At 38.1% G+C, this 18,659-nt stretch overlaps 1 protein-coding gene across 1 annotated transcript in view; it reads left to right on the top strand.

Annotated features, from left to right (window-relative positions):
- Positions 1-18,659, top strand: part of LOC102100973 (uncharacterized) — a 263,975-nt gene that overhangs the window by 204,868 nt on the left and 40,448 nt on the right. The window contains exons 16-19 of the mRNA XM_088053539.1: positions 2,518-2,736; positions 4,567-4,819; positions 8,251-8,414; positions 13,494-13,653. Coding sequence (XP_087909665.1) covers positions 2,518-2,736; positions 4,567-4,819; positions 8,251-8,414; positions 13,494-13,653 — 796 coding nt within the window. The remainder of the gene's footprint in view (positions 1-2,517; positions 2,737-4,566; positions 4,820-8,250; positions 8,415-13,493; positions 13,654-18,659) is intronic.

Genomic DNA, 18,659 nt, shown 5'->3' with positions numbered 1-18,659 from the left:
ATTTTCATTGCTGCCTAAGCCTTGGGGAAGTTCCATGGCCACACTTTGTATGATGTGCTCATGCTGCTTACAGAATCAGCTTCCACACCATGAGTGACAGAGCTGGAGCCAGCCTGTTCATGGGGCTCCTGTGAAAGTACTGATTGCACTGTGAGGTCCTGCTGCAGTGGGCAAGGGGTTTCCTCACCTTCCCAACCCAGTGCTTTGGTCACCAGGATTTATCACTATTTCTGGTGCTCCAGGACTGCTGTGAATGAAAGAAGATTGAGTATTTTCAGTGCTCTGAGTTGTATGCTCTTCTCCATTTGTGTGTGTGGGGTTGGAGGAAGGACTTATGTTCTTGAAATGTTTTGCAGGTGTTCCACTGAATATTCTGCTCTGTTGTTGCTTATTTGGAGGTAGCTTCAATTAGTAAATTGAGACTAAATGACCCAGTAGTATATGATTCTTACATAAAATGAAGTGTTGAGCTAAATCCAGGTTTTTTTTTTAAATATAAATGGTTACTTGTGCTCTTGGCATAGAGATGAAGATTGGCAGTGATCCCCATAGGATGTGAATTTCTGACATGGGTGAGGCTGGGTGGAACATCTATGTAATTCTGCTTGTTTGATGAAGGATGAGATGAGCATTGTGCGCTAAGATAGTATTTTTTTTTTTCCCACAAATAAACTATTTGGTCTAAAATGCAGTGTGGTTAATCCTGCCCTATTAACTTTTCTCAAAGAGTGAATTCTTTAAGAGTAAATTTTGATGGAAGCTATTAAAGATGAAAAAAAATTCTTTATATGAAAGGAAGTGTAGTGCAATCTAGCTGCAGAGTTCAGAACATTTAGAATTCCATGGTTATTGTAGTATAATACCACAGTCAATTATATTTCTTATTTTACATTTCTCTTTGTCTCTTTCTCACACAAGCCTAGACTATGAATTCATAATGTTAATGAAATGAGTTGTGATGTTCCTGTAGGCTGCTGTGGGAAAATAATTACAACATGAGGAAGGTCATTCATGATGTGGCCCTGTCTCTAAAGTAGGACTTTGTGACTGATTACAACATAAGCAAAATGGACTGCAATAACTTGAAAAAAACTTTCAAAACCCCTGACAGATCAACCTACAGTCACTGCAAGAATCAGCTTTCTCAGCCCAATAGATCTTTCTGTGAGAAGTTTTAGCTATTTGTACTTGAGGCCTTTAGTGACCCAAAACCTATTTTATTGGTACTGTGCCCCTGACAACTTCTTGTCCTCTTCTTCTCCAACCATGTAACTAAAGTCTGAGCCCTCTCATGAACAAAGAGACTGGCTGACAGCATGCCATCTCCTCCACAAGTGTCCTGCTCAGCACTGAGGATCTGGAATAACATGGAGCAAAGGCTGGTCTCAAAATCCTGCCTAATGCCTGGCAGCTTTGGGGGGTTTGTTTTTTCTTCTCATTCAAAACTAGACTAAATGTAGAAACCTTTGAAGTTTCTTCTCTATTGCTATTCAGTTCTCTTTGTGATTGCTAGAGAAAAAAATGTACACAGCTACTTAAGAAAAATGTGTAGACAGGAAAGTTCTTTAAAAGAGCACAATATACAGTGCAAGTATGTCTGTCACTTCTTCTTCAGTCACATGCTACACTTTAAAAAGCCAGCATGTTTTCTTCCACAAAAAGACCTTTATGTTTCTGAACTTTCAGAAACCTTAATCAATATAAATAACAGTTTTATCATGATGACATCATATTAAGTCCTAGAGTTGCGCATCTCAGCTGCTTAGTCATTTAAATCGCTGGAAATAAGCATAGCAGTTAGAAATTTCAAAAGGTCAAAGAAGCTACTGTCTTTTCAGCTTTGAATCAACCATGAGACTCCAGTTTCTGGGAAACATAATGCCAAGGCTGCATCTCAGCATCTCATTTCTTCCCTCCATCTCCTTTGAAGCACTACAGTAATTAGCTTAAAGGGAAAATCACACCACACTTATGTAGCAGAATCCTTCCTTTACAGTACAAGTTCCTTTCTATTTTCTCTTTTATTTGAAACTAAAGAGGAGTTTTAGCCCACATTGTGTCCTGAAATATTTGACTGAAGTGCTCTTACCCAAGTTCCAAAAAGCTGTTCACAGGTTTTCAATAAAATTAATACTTTTCAGTACAAATATGACAACTTCTTTTACCATTTTCTCAGAGGGAAAATAAATGATAAAGTGTTCCTCAGAGAACAATTTGTGAGAAAAATCAAAATAAAAATGAAATCAAAAGGCTTTCAAAAACTTCATTTTAAATGTGATTTGTTGTCTTTGTAAAAGTGGCAGCATGAATTCTGGAAGGAAGACACCTCTCACCTAGACTGCCATGGATAAGACTTTTTTTTTTTTCTTTTTAATGTCAGATGCATTGTTTAATCAAAGTTGTGATCAGAACCTGTGCCACATAATCTGTACAGCAGAACTCTGCAGTCTTTTAGCAACTGCTGCTCCCTGTATGCTTTTACTTGTTACTCTTTGTTTTGTTTCCATGTATTTCTAGCTGCCGTTCTGCTGCTGAAGTCAAACTGCCCAGGCAGGTTGTCGAGCGTTTCCATTTCGTGGTGTACGCAGCCTTTTCAGAGCTGGGACCCACACGCTGGTGCTCCAGGGACTTCTGGCTGCTCACACTGCTGGTAGTTTTGCTTTGGTTCCTGAGGCTTTACTTGCATTATCTGAGCCAGTGGCTCTTCCTTTGGACCATCTCAGTTCCTGTTGCAAAGTAAGTCCTGCTACCCTCTTTCCTCTGTAAGGATATTTCTCCAAATAGCTTGATTCAAAGCAGGTCCTTCCCAATATGAAGAGATTGATGGCTAAGATCACGCTGAGAGCTCAACATGCAAGCTCTGATAGGCCTCCTTGCAGAAACTAAGAGAACAAGGGCTGCATCCAGAGTCCAGTGATCTGATATGTAAATGTGCATATCAGGTGAAGGTGTTAGTAATGTAAACTTTAAACCCAGAACATGACGTGTCCATTTGCAAGTCTTGTGTCATGCTTACCTCTCTCCCATCTGAGATACTCAGCAGGTTATGTATCTTTCAGAAGAATAATTTATCAATTTGGATGAAGTATTTCAAAATGCCTAGGGAGTGCACAAAACTGAAGAAGCATTTGAATCATATTTCATGCTACCAAAGTGATCTATGAGTAAAATGCTTGTGAGAATTTAACTTTGATATATCAGTTTTACTGTGAGTACTGCAATGAGTTGACATATTTTAACTGTATAATACATTGACTTTAGATCAGGAATTAGACCTCTCTAGAGTGTTGCAGGAAAATCATTGCTTATCATTACCTGGCATGAAAAAACCCAAAGATGGAGTACAAGTCCACTAGGTGATATATACCTGACACTATTCATGTTTCTGTGTGGTAGAGAAAGGTTTTACAGAGCAAAAATGTTCCATCATGCTTAGGAAAGGAAATATTTCTCTGATAGAAATCTTTTCTTTCTTTTATTTATCTTAAAGCATCACACAACCTGAATCAGCCAGTATGAGCCAGTAATATGCAGCTCTCTGACCAAAGGGATGGTAGTGGTATTGATTATTGGCTGAAATTTGAACAAGGTGTCTGAGCAGACTCTGGACAGTGCTGGGTATTGTTAAGGTTGTCTTCTAGTTCTTAATGCAAAGCCAGCCATCTCTCACTTCTGGCCTTGCACAGCCCCTGTCAACTTAGCCAGCTGGCACTAAAACTTCTGGGAGGCCAAGCATCGAGAGCCTGTGAAAAGAAAGGAAACTCAACAGAAGGAAGCAATGCATGAGAGAGTGGTGGTCATGTTCAAAGCCACTAGTCACAGCTGTCTCAGGCAGTCAGCTAGACAGAGGATAATGGTCTCAAGCCAAAATGCCCTGGATCAGCATCCCAGTCTCTAACTGTGTGCCTGAACAATGAGACTGAGCTGAGCACTCTCTAGTCCTAGCAAACGTACTGGTAGCACTCACAGGTAGGGAACAGACTGAGAATCAAACCACTTAATCTTTGGTTAGGAGCAGAATTTGAGCATTTCAATAGGACTGAAATTTTTGCCTCAAATTTCATCATCTGTGTGTAGCTCACAATAACGTGCTGTTCCTGTCTCATACAGAGCCAGCAAACTTGCTCATGGTATGAGCTTTGCAAATCCCACCATCTCATGGTGGCAAGAGAGCCATTTCCAGTCACTTTAGGTGTGCTAACAGCTGTGTCTTCCATAGCACACCTTCTGCTTTGTGCAATGCCCAAAGGTGCTGCTGTGCAGAGACGGGTGAGCTCCTGGGGCCTGTGCTTGTGTTGATGTATCTGGGAGGTAACACCTTCCTACAGCCCCTCCTGAGCAATCCCTAGAGCCTGGATGTGTACCCAGCAAACTCAGAGTCAGAGGGCATCCAAGTGTGGATGGAAAAGAAAATTCTACTTTTTTGAGTGGCTTCATACAGTCTTTGGTCAGAGTGTTTTTACCCAGATAGGGATGCAACTTTACAACACAGCACACATGATTCTACTTTCTTCCAATGGCTTGCTCAGGGGCACAGACAAACACTCTCTTTTTTCTTGTTTACAGATTCCAGCTCCTTCCTCACACTGTGGAACTGTGCTACCAGAACTCCTTGCTGCACACCAGTGAAGAATTGGCCATGGTTGTGGTGGGACCCCTAACCTTGAACGCAGGGCTGCTTCTCATGGTCCTGATCAGATGGGGCTGTCAGCAGCTGTTTGACTCATTCCCTTCCTTCTTGTCAAAGTTTATCATAGCTATGGGATTATGGACAGTGCTAGACCCCTTGGCAGTTTTTGTAGTGGATTCGTTCCTGGGGGTGAGTCACTTAAAATAACTTGGACATGAGAACTTGATGTAGAAGTTTGTTTTATTCACTGAAAGATATGAAATTCCACCCCTGGCAATGAAACATGAAAGTTAAAAAGAAATTAAATAATAATGTTATACATTACCTTTTTATTAACAAAATTCCCATCTAATGGAGTCACTGTGTTTCTGCATAAAATTAAGAGCACTGTACAAGCCATATTTGGAGATAAGAAAGTAAATCCACTGCTGGAGTGATTGCATCTGCTTTGAAAAGAATTACTGCAATTTTGGATGTTAATGGAGATGGTTTAATGAGCAATCCTGATTATTAACATTTCAGATTTTTCTAAGCATCGAAACAGACAAAATGAAAAGATAGAGGTTATCATACAGTTCTCTGACATGCAAGGTAGTTAATATAATTTACTGGCACACCTAAAAAGACTTGTGAGGTGGAAAGACAGACATCTTTCAGGAGAGAGTTTCATCATATGTAAAAACAGGAGAGCAAAGTTCCCAGCTCTCTCTGTGCCTGTGCACGGGCTGTGTAGCCCAACTGTACTTGGGTGGCTGCAGACTTTCATCACATCTGAGATAATGCCCAGTATCCCAGAGCACACATTTCAAATTTGGGTCTCACTGTGTATGTGACACAGGCTCCTTTCAATGGCTACAGGATGCTGAGAGCTTTTCTGGGGTTGTGGTCTTGCTCCTCTTCTGCTCTTGCTGGTCTTCGAAAGTCATCTATGTTTCAGTTGCTCACTCCAGATCATGCACTAATCCACAGGTCTTGTTGTGGATCAGGTTTTCTCAGGTCTCTTGGCTCTTCGTCATCTAACCTGTGCTCTGCAGGTGATTTTCCACTCTTTACACACTGTTTTCCATTGCAGTAGTTTTGAAAGTTAAAATTTAGCTCTTCAAGAAATTTAGTTGGAGCTCACTTGAGCGGTAATTGTGATACTTTAAGCATGTGGCAGCACTCTCTAGTTTTCACTTGGACAGTTTGCATTAATTTATTTATTTTTAAATTTAATGATGTAAAATATGCACAGAATTGAATTTTAATTGTAATTATTTGGAATAAGATTTTTTTTCCCTAAAAGAAAAATATGTATTTCCTCAATAACCAGGGTAAGAATACTGAAATATTTAAGTGGATTTTTTTCTCCCTTCTAATACTGGTGTATTCATAAAAACTGGAAGAGAGGATGAGGTCTACCTTATCTTTCCCGCACTTGCATTGAAAAAATCGTTGCCATTGACTTCAGTGGAATTGTGCTCAGTTCTACACAGACTGGATTACTTATCAATTTCAAATAGCACTTGGTCAGGGGGAAACGTGAGATACAAGTAAAAAAAACTTAGTTTTTCATTAAAGTGTTAAAAATGTACACACTCCTCTATACTTCATACTGAAAATTTGGCAGTCTTACCCACCAAGATTATCTTCGGTAGAAACTCATTTGTTCAAATATTACACAATATACTGTATGTATCCTTTCCAAAATGAAACTATATCTCTTACATGTGTTTTCATTATTGCATTTGTAATTTTTTTTTTTCTTGGCATTCTTTCAGCAGCTATTTCAGATTTGCTTGCCAATCTATTTTAGATCAAGCCTTTTTAAATATTGTGTTGTGGTAATATGAGTTATTTTAATGCTAGAATGTATTTTAGTATTCAAAATGGCCTTAATACTTATGAAAGATGACAGATAGCCCTGGAGACGAAGGTTTCTGTGTTTACTAACTAATGTTTTTTATTGTTAAGGAAAGGCTAGAGAGCAGTTGCATATTTGGGGGGGGTTTCAAGTCATAGTCCAAAATGCTGTGTCAAATGTGCTATTTCAGATTTGATTTACTGTCAGCTTGTAGAAGGATGTTCCAGGGATAAGAAACACTCCCATGCAGTTCAAGTTCCAGTTCTGTCAGAGCTTTCCTGGGATCTCACTCACTTTGTCTGTCTGTGGCTTCCAAAATGCGGACAACAATAACACCTCTTTGGCCACATGGATGGGTGTCATTATGAAAAACAGGAGATTCTGCAAAAGGCTCACATGACCATCACGTGTGGTGGTGTGATAAGTACCTCAGAGAGATGTTGACAAATGTTATTTAAGCTATTTAAAATGAAGACACCTTTATTGGATTATGTCTTTGAAGACCACAGAAGGTATACAGATTGACAGAGTATCTTTGTTAGGAAAAAAAAAGATAGAAAAGTAAAGTTCTCCCACACCCCTTTTGCTTTGCCAGAGAGAATTGCTTGGATAAGAGAGAAATTTATTCTTATTTGCCATTCAGACTTTTGCCTCTCTGGAGGAATGTCAGGACGTGACTGCTGTGCAGAGGATTTTCCTTGGTAGACAGTTGCTTCAGTCAGAAAGCACTGTCAGCAGACACTTTATTTTTTTACTTTTCTTTTTTTTTCCATCAAGAGAAGATGGGACAGGGAGATAGAAGAGAACCAGAGTATTTAATTCTTTTTGTAATAAATATAGATAGATCCAAATTAGTGACTGGTCTTTACATGTCATTACCTGTCTCCTAGGAGCTTCAATTTCCATGACAGAGATGTAGCAGCGTTGGAAATGGTGACGAGAGAACAAAAAAGTACTCAAGCATCACAGTCCTTCTATAGCTGGACTGGTAGTTGTCATTCCCTTACTATACACGTCCTTGCAAAGGTAGCCAGAAATGTGCAGGAAGTTTTGACACTTCCTAAGGGTTAATCTAGGCAAGTTGGTCAGAAAGGTTCAGGCTTCTTGAAGCCTAAAGGTCACACAGATCCTCTCTGAATGATGGACACTGGACTCTTTGGTGATGCAGTTTCACATCCTTGCAAAAGGTGTCAACACGATCTGATATGGACAGGGCTGTCACCGTGTGACTTTAAAAAGGCAAAAGTGGAGAGAGGAATTTATTTTAGTTCAGAGCAGTAGAAGACCCATGATATGTAGTTGAATTCTTCTAAATTGATCCAGCAGAGGGCAATAATATGTCAATACAGTAGCTAGTTCTTTAGAACTAGATATGAAGAAAAAAGATAAAAAAGGAAAATAATAGATTTTTGGAAAATAATTAATTCAATATTGTGTGTCCTTGGTCATCACATAAAGGGAAATATCAGCCTCCTTCCCTTGCCACTTGTCCTGAAATACACTAAGAGATTTCATTTTGAGTATTTTCAGCGTGACATGGGTTTTGTTCAATAAGCCACCTCTGTCTCATTGATTTTAATTGTACTAAAATCAGACAAAATAGTTTATTTCACATCTTGTGATTAATTTAAAATTCGCTCTAGCAGAGTCCTAAGTTTCAGGCTGTGTGCCCCACAAATTACATTTAAATCCTTAATATGCAGAGATTAATGTTCTTTTGTCTCAATAGTCTAATCAGGTGTGATATTTCTGTATGTTGATTTTTTCTCCATGACAGCGATTTGGGAACAGTGTAGAGAAACCCATTGCTGATGCTGCAAAACTCTCCTGGGTGTTTCTACGAGCAGGGGAGTCAGGAGTTCCTGGTGCATTAATCACAGTGATGCTTTATACCATCCTGTTCATGATCTCATCAACATTGTTGTACCTGTATTTTTTAAGGTATGTCTTTTAATCTCATTATTCACATGGGATATAGCCTAGGATCGTGCCTCTTCTCCCGTCAGATAAGATAAGGTGGCATCAGAAAAGATGTATCAGTGTCACACACCCAGAGCCCAGAACTGCAGATAATCAAGGAGGGGTTTGCTCCTGCTTAACTTTTAATGCACTGGGATTGCTGGGCAGAGCAAGTCAGAGATGGAGTCACTTATTTCCTCAACAGGAGCACAGTTGATATCAGGAATTTCATAGACTCTAGAAGCCTCTGCTTCTTTAGCTTCAGGCAATTGTGCCTATGAAAGGGCTTAAGCTGTAAAGTGTGTGTACCTTTCATTTAGATACTTTGGAAGATGTTGTCTTTAGCCTTACAAGAAGGGGTTTCGTGAGAAATAAGAAAAATTTCAGAAAGCTACATATGATGAGAAGTGCAAAATCCCTGAATCTGCAGTGGCTTCCAGAGCCTTACAGCCTTTTGATGATACAGGATTTTTGACTTCCTGTGACTGAGTCATCATGACAAGATTTAATCCAAATAATGTTTCTGTGACATTATCCCATTTTCTAAACTCAGTTCCTCATGAAATTTGACCAATTACCTTTCTTGTCAGCTTTCTAGTGCAGTCAGTAGGGACAGGTGTGAGACACTGAAAGTTAATTAGATAGATTGTTGAATGAAAAGGTGTATTTTTTTTCCCCTGAGTTGTTTATGATGCAGTAGTGTTCACCCAGTGATGAATTTTGGCAAGCACCAATAAAAAGCCACATGCAAAGACAATTTTCAGGCAAGTGTAAGAACAGAAAAGCTCAGCATACGCCCTCCACCTGACTGTATCATCCCTTGGTCTCCCTTCCACAAACTTGATTGCATCAGGCAGAAAAAGATAAATGGCAATCTAAATTTCTGCAAAGTATTTCAGAGCTCCTACATTCCTGGGAGCTGTACACAACTCCAATGTACTGGTAGTCTAGTTAATTAGTTTTTGAGACGTTAATGCCTTCTTAATCATTGACTTAATAGTTTTGAATAGCTTCATAAGTTTTAGCTGCTGTCGTTTATTACTCAGGAAAATTAATTTAAATTAAAACATTTGTAAGGCAGGTTTTTATGAGAATATTACCAACATCTTCATTGTCTGGGGAACAGGTGCAAGATCATCAAAGGTATCTTTCCTTCTGGATCAATTTTCCCGTAATGTTTTCCAATAAAGGGGTGGGGGAATAATGTTACTAGGGGGAAAAAAAGTTGTCTTAGCACAACACATTTTAAAAATGATTCATAGCAAAATACAAAAGCAAAGGGAAGACAACAAAATCTGTTACAGTGCATAAGGTCTTTGAAGTTCTTTGCCTGATAACAAAAGGAAACATTTTGAATACCTGAGTCTGTGCAAAGTTATATAATGAGCTTCTGCAGTTGTATCAACTTTCTCTTTGAACATCTACAGCCAATGCCATGGGAAACTTGGACCTAGGTAGGACTCCTGAGCAGCACACTGTCAGCCCAATAATGATAGAAATGAAACCTTTTAAAGTATTTTTAAGGATAACATTTCTGCATTTCATAACACTGTTTCCTGAATATTAACATGACAGCATTTGCTTTCAGGAGAGAATTGTATTGCTGCCAAGACAGTAGCATCCCTTTGTGTGAATATTTCTCAGACCCCATATCTCAAATATATTCAAGTGGAATGTTGCTCAGCACAGAAATCATATATTTTTAAAATAAGCATCCACCACATTTTTCTCTTGTAAGGTAAACCAATATAAATATTGAGGGATACCTTCTGTGTCTTAAGACTCCATTCCACAGGAGAGACTTTGGCTGTTGGATGAAGGACATGGTGCTATTTGCTGGAATTACTCAGCTTTTTTTTTTTGCCATTAAATGGAAGTGTTTGACAGTGTGTAAAAGAAGGGATAAAAACACTGAACCCACAGGAGCACCAGAGCAAGCAGGGGAAGTGTCTGTTTCTGCCACAGATAGAAAGCTTCATGGCAGCACCAGTGAACAGCCAGGAAGCTAATGAAATAATGGGCAGGGGTTAAGTAGCAGTAAGCATCTATTTGTGTTTTTATAAACTTTATAAAGTATGTCAATAAATCTGGTTCTCCCTCTCTGTCTTGGGAGTCTGTAGTGCAATAGCATGGAGAGATATTCTAATTACTTTTTGGAACAATGAAGTGGCACTGGTTGCAATTCCTTCCTTTTAATTCTACTAGACATTAGAAACAGACAGTAGTTTTTTTGTGAAATGTTTTCTGCACTGTGACAAAATGCAGACCCGTCTGAATGAAAAGTGTCTGGTGGAAAGCATATGAATTTCCTGGTATTGAAACATTTTTCAGGGAAAAGCTTCAAAAATCTACATTTTTCAGTGTTAACAGCAAAACTGGTTTTGTATTTTCAATGGTGGTTTCCCAAAAAAGGATGAGAAAGGCTCAAGCTAAGATGTAATAAATTGTTTCAAACCACTAGAACTACCCTCTAATTTTTGGTTTGTGTAATTCTTTGAACAGGCCATTTTTTAATCAGACTCTGGGTAGGAAATAATTTCAATGTTTTTCAGTTCTTTCTGATAGGTAAATAAATGGTAAATAAACTTGTACAGTATTGTACTGGTTCTCATACGTCTAGAAAACATGATCTGTGTTTTGTTCTTTTTATTTTATTAGCAATACAATATTCTCATACTTATAACAAGGTATATTAAGGTATAAGAAGTGTTTTATTAGTTTTCATGCTAAAGAAAAGAAAGCAGGTAACATTAGCAGGCTGAGTACTTTTGGACAAAAGGAACAAAGCTGAAATACAGGCTTCATGATTCTTAATTAATTCAAAGTTAATTATATTGTTTATAACCATGTGCTTAAAATCTTCATATAGAAAATGTTTATGGCAGCAAATAGACAGTAATTTAACTGCATTAAATTTTACTTAATTTGAAATAAGAATGTTGCATTAAGTGAGCTTAAATAAATGGCAAGGTCTTTCTCTTGTTTAGCAAACAAGGGGCAAGCCATTTAAATTGCTGACCTGGAATGTCAAACACAAACACCATGGAATAATATTGCTTCAACGTGAACAGAAGGTCAGAAAGTTCACCAGCTTAATTGCTAGTTTTTCAACCAAGTGCAAGATAATTCTAAATTATGAGTCAATACTTGCAAAAATATATTTGTTTATAAGACCAGTTGATGTAGATCCAGAGACTGAGAGAAAAACTTTCCTTTAAAGATACCGTGGAGTTTAATAAATTACTACATAGAAGGTACTAGTTATGTAAAAAAAAATCTCTTCTGTAGTGTGTTTTAGGCTACTTTAGTATCCTACTCTGATTTAGCACTGATTTGCATTTCACACTTTAGAGTATCTTCTATTATTTCTTGATAGCCAGTTTGTTTATATTCCCAGACTACCTATATCTTGGTTAGATGATCTTCTACCTGCTCTCCCCTTTTGATAAGAGAATCCCAAAATGACATCTGAGAAACTGCAGTAAATTTAGGGCTGCAGCTTCAAAAAAAGAAATGTTTCAAAAAAGAAGGGTGGGGAAAAAAAGTACAGAGAGAACCTTTGCAGCAAAGCCTGAGATATAAATTGTTAATCTGATGTTGAACCAGGCTGCCAGATTTTGGAATCAGAATAGCTACTTCATCACAGAAACTCTTGGTTATGGTGCTTGACCTTAAGGTACACATTCCCCTTTGAAGAGAAAGCTAGAGCTCCTTCCAAGATCAAGTTGAAAAATTTTCTGTTGGTGCATCTCCTTATTTCTGTTCCATGCTAAATCTCAGTTGTGGGCAAACTTGTACTAAGCAGCTTATTGAATGTGCTGCTCTGCACTTTCTGTGAGCAGTGTGAAGTGTGATGTAGAGCTGATGTGGATGTGAACTTCATTCTGGTTTAGGTGAACAGCCGTCTGCCTCTCCCAGTCACACACGTTGTTCACCACATACAGGCCAGTACAAGGGTAAGGACAAGAACTGGTGCTGGTGCTGCTGTGCATGAGAAGGGTGATAGTTCAGAGGGTCTAAGGAGTTATGCCTGTGCTTCTTCTCCCACCTGACAAGAAATGAAGGACCTGAACAGCCCCACAGAAATCCAGGCATTTTGTTGGTTGCAGTGCCACAGCAATGCATGCACTTCTCATGATTACCTAGCCAGTCTCCGGGAAGGATGAGAATATTGAAACTGGCACCAAGAAACAGCTGAATTGGAGTAAAACATTATCTTGGAAAAGGTTACAAAAGAAAATACCTCAGTTCAGTATCCAAAACTCAGATTCCAGATTTTCTGATTTCGATTTTCTGAACCCCTGTTTTCTGAATAAAAGTAGAATAAGAAAGAGGTTAGTTGAAGAGGATCCACTTGAATCAAACAGCAGTGTTTTGATGTTTTTAAGTTCATTTTAGGCTAATAATGTAACACCAGGCTTTTACAAAAGCCCCACAATATTTCTTGGTTTCACCTACATCAAGAAATGCCACACAGCAAGCCTTTCTTGTGGTAGAAAATTTTACTGCGTAGTGCTTATTCAATTCCTTACCACAGAACAGAAAAAACAAAGGCAACAAATGAAATTAACTTTTCTAACTTCAAGAGAAGTTTAGATTGTATAGGCTTCAGGCTTGGGGTTGAACAAAAGGGTGAGCGGCACCCTTCTATATGATGTGGTTTGCCCATTATTGAACCCTGGCACAGCAGGACTTCCATTCATGTCTAACCGTGCTACTGGAACTAGTTACCCAGCCAGCTGCTAAGGACAGACATTGGACATGCTGGAAGGGAAGGAAGATCAGGATCTCTTTGGGAAGTCAATATCTTTAAATAATCAAATTAAATTGCTGTTTACATTTATGTGATTTGATTCAGGTACTGTAAATTCTCCAGAGGGCTGGGGAGGGCTGCATGTTGGAGAACTTGTGGGAAAGAAGCTTCTTACTCATGGGCAGAGACCATGGCCATGAAGGGACAACCAAAACAGAAGCCTACAAAAGAATGACTTTTTTTTAATTTTTTTTTTTTTTCATTGTATCTTTTTGAAGATGAACCAAATATGTCATTTCTATCCTCAGGCTACATAGCGAAGGTTGGCTGTTGGATGTATTTCAGCGTATTCATGGTGAGGAAGACACATTCTTTGTTCCACTGGACTTGGAGATTTCCAGTCAGGAGCTGAGCTACATTATGAAGAGGGCTGAGCAGTGGAGAGGAATCAATGGTGAAAGACGGATGGTGAGTGGTGAACAGAGTCTGAAAAACGAGTTTGTGATCCAAATTAATGCTTTGTATTTCTTGGTGTTATTTAAAAGAACGTAGATATAAAAAAACCAAATAAATTAGGGTGCTTCATTGAATGGAGAAGCTAAGAAACAGCATGTTCAGGAGAATTTTGTGACATTGCATGTGCATTGCCTGAACATCCTGAGGGGTTACAATCTGCTTAGTAACCAAAGGCTTAGAGACATCACTGATGTCAAAAATTATCTGTGACATCTGATGGTTCTTGACTGGGTCTTAGAGATTTACTACTGGTTTAATGTCAGTATCATCCCAGATAATTTCTCAGGCAGCTCAGCAAACTGAGGATTTCCATGAATAAGTAGAATTCATTCCTTAGGAGGGCATAGGTGAGGCTGCCCTGAGAAGGGGGTGTGAGTTTGGTCAGTCGGATATGACAGCCATGCTCTTCTCCCTGGCCCTCTTCCTCCAGGATTGCCCAGAAGAGTGGGCTAAGCTGGACAGTGGCAGGGAAAGGTACTCTACTTCTGTTATCAAAATAATTCCTCTTCCGTTTCTGTTAAGCCCCTAGCCTCTAGTCCCATATAAAGACCTTAAACTGAGATGTATAGGAGATACATTCTGTGTTTGAAAAGGGTCCAGTGGTGGAGATGCCATACACAAATGAGGCTTCTGGTCATAATTGCTTTCAGAGAATTGAAAATAGCAGAAGTAACGTGGTCAGTAGTCCCTGAGGGACATGGTTTTCCTTCCGTGAAGGACTTATTCTTCCTTGCTTTCTAGCTTTGCATCAGTGTTCTTAATTCCCATAGGATTAATTTACAAACCAGCTCTTAGAAAATTCATAAAGTGCTCATCACTTCAATTTATACATCTGTGAATGCCTCTGTGTACAATGCTTTGTTTGGTAACTCTCCTGCTTCAATGTAAAAAAGAACAGATTCCCGATAGGAAGGAAATTAGTCCTCTTAAGCATGTATGAGTTGTTTTGTTTTTCTTTTCTAACCCTCTGGAACAAGGGATTTAAGATTAGGGTCTGCAGGTTTTTCAAATCTCTATAACTACCTCTGAAAGATCAGCAGTTTATATAAATATATAGCCTCAGTTGTCACTGTTATAAACATCTGCCACAGCTGTAATTATTTTCCACTTTTTTTTTCCCTGTGATGACAGTTTGGACCCTGAAAGGAAAAACTGAATGAAAAAGCAGATACTCAGTAAGCTTAATTTTTGTGGGAAAGTGTAGAGCACCACATGGCATTTCAGCAGATGGGAGGGAAAAGGTTTGAAAGAGTGAATGTGCTTCTGCAACCTGCAACTACTTGCCTCAGACATTCCCACTTTTTGTACAGATAGAACTAATTTTTTTTTTCCCAATAAGTAAAATAAGTTGTTTTGTTTTTTTTTTTATACTTCAAAACTTTCTGCAATAAGTCAAAATATAACCACTGACAATTGGTTTCTATTATCTTTGTTACAAGTTAAGTAAGGTCACACAAAGAATACATGTAGTGGACCAAATTTTCTATGCCAGGATCACCAGTGGCATATGGAAAAAGTGGCAAATGAGGAAAGTACAAGCAACTACATTTCTCTTTTAAGTTCTGAATAAATTTCTAATGATATTTCCAGCATATAATTTCTTGCAGCAGAACAAAAAGGGTTGAATAAGGTGAAAAAAAAAAAAAAGAAAAAAAAAAAAGAAGAGTGGGAGGAAAGGAGGAAGTGTGGGGGTAAAGACAAATGGAAAAGAATGGAAAGAAAAATTACTTTTCTGTATACAAATAGTTTGTGTCTGAACGGAGGAAACCTGAATGTGTTGTCTACTGCTACAGTAAGACAAATTTCAAAAGACAGAACACTGAAAAGCACAACCCATAGCTATAGACACGTGTAAGTGCCTAGTTTTGCTCCCGGTACACAGCCTACCATGCATGAAAGGCCACACTGAAATGTGGAACCTTAAGTCTGAGATCCTTTAAAATGAGCCCAACCTCAGATGGATCCAGCACCTCAGAGGGTGCAGTCAGAATAGAGGGAAGAATCCCAATGTTACACAGGGAACAGCACATTTCATTCAACAAAGCAAAGTAATGCACAATTTTGCCTTTACTAAAGCCCCTAAGTTTCTGGTTCCTATTCTGTCTACGTATGCATTAACCTCATGCCTTTTCCTTTACATCCAAAAGGCATGATATGTATTAAGCAAAAGCCAGGCTGTGACAGTGTTAAACATTCCTGTTCTCTGGGGGACGTACTGGTGCAGACTATGTGATGAAAGAAGATACGAACAATGTGGAAAGGGCACAGGAATTTGCATCACTGGCATCTCTAGAGATGATTTCTACCATCTACTGCAGTGGTCACAGCATCTGCCTCACAATGGGGAAAATTTGTGAGTGGAGACTGCTGTTCAAAACTCCTGAATTATCAGTACAAAACACAAATACAGTGGAAAAATAAACAAAGAAACAGTCTACAAAAACCAAAATCTTCCCATTCTCTTCCTTTTTTTTTTTTCCTTCCTTTTTTTTTTGGTATTATTTTGATGAGAAAGGGAACTATTAAAAGAAATGTTGTTAGCTCTTTGGCAAATCTAGTTTTGTAATAAAAACTTGCTCCATTCTGGAAATATGTTCTCCACATGGAGCATCTCCCTGCAAGACTGGGAGCTGTATTTGCAGGTCTTTTTATGCTCCTAGGCATTGCAGATACTGAAAGACCCTTTATTCTGCCACAGATTTGCATAAGGTATTTATCTTGTCCCTTTCTTTTTGTATGTCTAATTGTACAGAGTAATCAGTATGGAAGACACATCACTAGGTCTTATTGCGTGCATTATTAATGTGTTAATTTTTAAATAAAATACGAAATTAACTGTGAACAATTTTTATAAAGGGAAGCAAGAGACTGCCATATCTTACATCACTCCATATAAAAAATATATTTTAAATGGAGGTCATTCAAGTAAATAGTCAGTCAAACCTTCTGGAAAAAATAGGTCTACATTTTTGCAATATTTTCTTGCTATTAACCATGTGCTTCTCATTTTTATTCGCTGGATTAAAAATTGCCCCATAAATGGGTATTTTATAATATGCTTAATTTCCTTTTATTAAATTGATAAATGCAGCAGCAGAGGACACATTTACAATATGATGAGAATTTAAGGTTATTGCATTTTATAATTTTTATATTGTTCAGAGGAGTGATTTGTCATTTGTGGAATGACATCCATGCCATCATTTCAAAGTATTTTCGGTCTTTCTTTTGATAGGAAAAAGGTCACTTTCTGTAGACCAGGAAGACATCAGTCTATTAAACTAATTTGCCTACATGCAAATTTTGTCATTTTTACCTCATTAACTATTTATCATAGAGTAAAAAAATATATATATTCATGAAGGGGCAGCTAACAGCCTGATGGAGCTGGAACTAATATTTTGCAACTCTAATGATTTTTTGCATCCTTAATTAGATAGCATAAGGTTGATATGATTAGGTCAGGATGTAGTGTTTTTCATTAAAATACATTTTAGAAGCTGTATTCATAATCTGCCCTTGCAATTAAATAATGAGCCTATGAGTTTAATATTATCGACCCAATTATTATCCCACGGAAAAGTGTACCTTTAATAAATTTGTGCCGTAGGACCTTCATTAGCAACAAAACGAATTATATTTCCAGGTACACAGATTACACGCCACAATCACATTTACGTAGCTGTTTGGAGGGCACTGCATGGGAAGAGCCACCGCAGCCCTGTACCTCACAGAAAGGCCCTTGATTATTCTGGAAGAAGCCATTTACAATGCCTTTAACAAGGAAAGCTGCAAAGAAATAAAAATGACACCTACTGAGGCAGACAGAAATACTTCTAGAAACAACCATGTGCTGAAGCAGTGTTGTGTACATCTATGCTAGGAGGAAGCCTGGGCCCCCATTCCTCCATTCCTGTTACAAACATGGAAACAGAGCTGAATATTTGCTAATCTTTTATTAGATACAGTCCCGTGCTAGATATGTGTCATCAGATTCTAGAACGAGTAAAATCAGGACCGGTGGTAGACAGGAATATTTTAATGTGCTGTTAGCAGATCAGTGATGAAGTCAGGACCCTGGATTTTAGCCAAGATTTTTCTTTTTTTATCTAGAACTGATAAAAGTCACAATGTCTTTCCGTCCTCACTGAGTAATCGCTTTTCCAGTGTTAAGTAATAGTTTAGAGATAAGGTATGAGGTGGAGTTTTCTTTTGCCTAAACAAGTAAGAATTAAAAAAAAAAAGAAAAAGAAAAAGAAAAAAACAAGGGGGGTGGGGAAGTATTTCTAGTAAAACAACCGACCAGACATGGTCTTTTAAGTAGGATCTGTTGTGACTGGATTGGTTGTTAGTTGTGCATCAGTTTGGTCATGTCTAAAGCCTCTGAACTATTTATCAGGTCAATTGCTATTGGCAGGAATCAAAAGGAATAAATACGGCCCTTAGAGATTTCTTTCTGGACTTAGTCCTCAAAGTACCACCCCTGCTTTCAGTGAGACATTTTATGTAGTAATACTAACGATAAGAAAAGTTGTGCAAGAAGCAAGCTGAAACAAAACTGTTTGTATACCAAGCATAGGCCCAAAATATTGACATATAAGGAGGTTTTCTGGAAAAAAAAAAAAATGCAAGGTCTGTAGGCAAGAAGATAATGTGAAACTTACACTTGAAATAAAGCCTGATGCACTGCAAAATTATTTTAATGAGACTAGGGCTAATTTTCTAATTTTAAAATGATATTATAGCAAACCATAAAAAATTACCCGGCAGTAGATTTTTGAAAGGAAAATATATTTGTAATTATCTTGAACACACAAGATTACTTCAGGGCCTATTATCGACACAAATTTTGGTACCACTTTACACTAATTTGCATTTATTACTCTCAGGCCAACTATTAATATGTTAATAAATAAGTCATTAATACTTGTTATTTAATTGCTATCTATTTATTCCTC

The sequence above is a fragment of the Pseudopodoces humilis genome, chromosome 1 (genome assembly GCF_049639895.1).
Source record: "Pseudopodoces humilis isolate 2021_Gansu_Grassland_sample_001 chromosome 1, ASM4963989v1, whole genome shotgun sequence".
Lineage (NCBI taxonomy): Eukaryota > Metazoa > Chordata > Aves > Passeriformes > Paridae > Pseudopodoces > Pseudopodoces humilis.
This window is presented reverse-complemented; position numbering and strand designations above follow the sequence as displayed.